Here is a 2,686-nt window from a genome sequence, read left to right as displayed (position 1 = left end):
GAGCCAGCGCTGCAGAGGAGGTCCAGAGCCTGGGTGCTTTGCGGCGCGCGGGAGCAAGGCTTTGCACCCCCGGCTGCGGGCAAGGGCTGCCGACACCCTCCGAAGAGCAGCGGCCACACGGTTCCCCCCCCAGGTGCTGAGGTCGCTCAAAAAGACATACCAAAGCATGAAGAGGAAGCCGGTCACCGTGGACCTCGACCCAAAGGCTGTGACCTGCAACGAGCTGTTCGGGGTCATCCACCCGTCCACGCGGGAGTGGAAGGATGGTGAGGCACCAACGCTTGCGTGCAGCCGCTTAACCGGGCGGGAACTGGCACAAACCGTCCTTCAGCAGCGGCTGGCGCGGGGGCAGATACCTCCCTAAAACGCGTCTCTGTAAGCACTTTGTGACGTGGTGGTGGAATGGGAAGACCTTTCCTTGGGGCTTTGTACTGGAGCGTGAGGGAGGAGGAGCGCGTTTTGGGAAGCACCCGGTCCTGCGGTTCCCCCCGCCAAACGTGCCGTGCGTGGAGAGGCCAAACCCACGTGTCTCCCTGTGGGGCAGGTCTGTTTTCTTCAGCGATGCGTGACCTGGCCAACATCACACATAAGGGGCCCAAGTGGATCATCCTCGATGGAGATATTGACCCCATGTGGATCGAGTCCCTGAACACGGTCATGGATGACAATAAGGTCGGTGCCATCACGCCCCGGAGCTTTGCTCGCTCGTTAACTCGGGGTAATCAGCTTGTGCTCATGCCTGGGCCCAGGATCAGGGCACCTCCCCACGACGGGCCACTTCCCCCAGGTTCTCACCTTGGCCAGCAACGAGCGCATCCCCCTCAACCCCACCATGCGGCTCCTTTTTGAGATCAGCCACCTGCGGACCGCCACCCCGGCGACTGTGTCCCGAGCGGGAATCCTCTACATCAACCCCACGGACCTGGGCTGGAACCCGTGAGCCCGGGGATGGGAACCTCCCTGACAGGATGGGATGGAATGGGATGGAATGGGATGGGACGGGATGGGCGCTGCCCCCCCCGTGCTCGCCTGCAGCGTTGCCCATCCCTTCCGCAGCGTTGTCACCAGCTGGATCGAGGCAAGGACGGTGCAGTCCGAGAAGGCCAATTTGATGATCCTCTTTGACAAGTACCTGCCGGTGTGCCTGGAGAAGCTCAAGTCTGGGTTCAAGAAGATCACACCGGTCCCTGATATCACGGTGACCCAGACGGTGCTGTACCTGCTGGAGTGCCTCCTGACGCCGCAGACCGCCCCACCGGACTCCCCCCGGGAGCTCTACGAGCTCTACTTCGTCTTCGCCTGTGCCTGGGCCTTCGGCGGGGCCCTGTTCCAGGACCAGGTACGTCTGCGGGACTCAGCACCCCCTGCCCGGCTGCATCCCGGCTGCTTCCCTTGGGAAACCCCAACGCAGCAGCACCGGCCGTGTTCTGAGCCTTCCTCGCCTTGGTTCCTCCCAGCTCGTGGATTACCGCCTGGAGTTCAGCAAGTGGTGGGTCAACGAGTTTAAAACCGTCAAGTTTCCTTCTCAGGGGACGATTTTTGACTACTACATCGATCCGGAAACGAAGAAATTCATGCCCTGGACTGAGAAAGTGCCGAAATTCAAGCTGGATCCCGAAGTCCCCTTACAGGTGTTTCCTGCAAGCTCTCCCTGTCCGTGCGGGTGATTTTTGATTTCTCCATGGGCTTCCCCCCGGCACGGCTGGCCCAGAGCCCGTGCCCGGAGCAGCGCCGGGAGTCGGGCTGGCGCTGCCGTGCGGCTGCAAAGGCAAAACCCGTGTCTGGCCCGGTCGTGCCCGGCCCCGCGGGACCCCCAGCCAGGGCTGCCCGTGGCACCGCTGCTGCTCGGGAAATAATCACCGCTATTGCTTGAATGCACAAAGGTGCTTTAAAACTTTATTGGCCTGTCCTTTGAAATGCTGTCCTTGGCGGGGGGGGTCAGATATGTCAGGGAGAGGGAGCGCTGCCGCGGCCGAGTTTGGCTGGCTCCTCGGCTGAGCAGACATAGGGGCAGTTTCGGGAGCTGCGCCGCGCTGTTCTGTTTCAATCACTCGTTCTTCTGACAGCTCCTATTTTGGGTCAGAAAGCCTTTAGAATAACCGAGCACCTGAGGCCTTTTGCTTTAGAGAGGGCCTGGGTTTGTGCGGAGAGAGAGCCTCTTCCGTCGGACCAGCTGGCATCGCCAGGAACGCCAGGCTCCCGGCGCGCCGCCCGCCGCCCTAACGGGCAATCCTGCCTCCGCCTGCACACGTCAGCTCCGGTAGCGAGCGGCGAGCTCCGGGGGCTGACGGCGCTGTTTCCCCAGGCCTCCATGGTGCACACAACGGAGACCATTCGCGTGCGCTACTTCATGGACCTGCTGATGGAGAAGCAGCGGCCGGTGATGCTCGTGGGGAATGCAGGGACGGGAAAATCAGTCCTGATGCGGGACAAGCTCGAAGCGCTCAGCGCAGACGAATACCTCGTGCAGTTTGTGCCTTTTAACTTCTACGGGGAGGAACTACGGCCCGCCCGGGACCAAGAGGCTTATCTACTTCATCGATGACATGAACATGCCGGAGGTGGACAAGTACGGCACCGTGGCACCGCACACGCTCATCCGGCAGCACATGGACCATGGGCACTGGTAGGTGCTCAGCTGGCGGCCCCCACCATGGGGGCTGGATGACCCTCTGCCCGGCAGTCC

At 62.0% G+C, this 2,686-nt stretch overlaps 1 protein-coding gene across 1 annotated transcript in view; it reads left to right on the top strand.

The window, feature by feature from the left end:
- The window catches only part of LOC104123567 (dynein heavy chain 17, axonemal), a 26,789-nt gene that overhangs the window by 19,946 nt on the left and 4,157 nt on the right, over nt 1-2,686 (top strand). The window contains 7 exon segments of the mRNA XM_035891417.1: nt 134-266; nt 545-672; nt 788-936; nt 1,057-1,339; nt 1,458-1,631; nt 2,306-2,490; nt 2,492-2,626. Coding sequence (XP_035747310.1) covers nt 134-266; nt 545-672; nt 788-936; nt 1,057-1,339; nt 1,458-1,631; nt 2,306-2,490; nt 2,492-2,626 — 1,187 coding nt within the window.

The sequence above is a fragment of the Egretta garzetta genome, unplaced genomic scaffold, assembly GCF_000687185.1.
Source record: "Egretta garzetta isolate BGI_Z169 unplaced genomic scaffold, ASM68718v1 scaffold1233, whole genome shotgun sequence".
Taxonomy (NCBI): Eukaryota; Metazoa; Chordata; class Aves; order Pelecaniformes; family Ardeidae; genus Egretta; species Egretta garzetta.
This window is presented reverse-complemented; position numbering and strand designations above follow the sequence as displayed.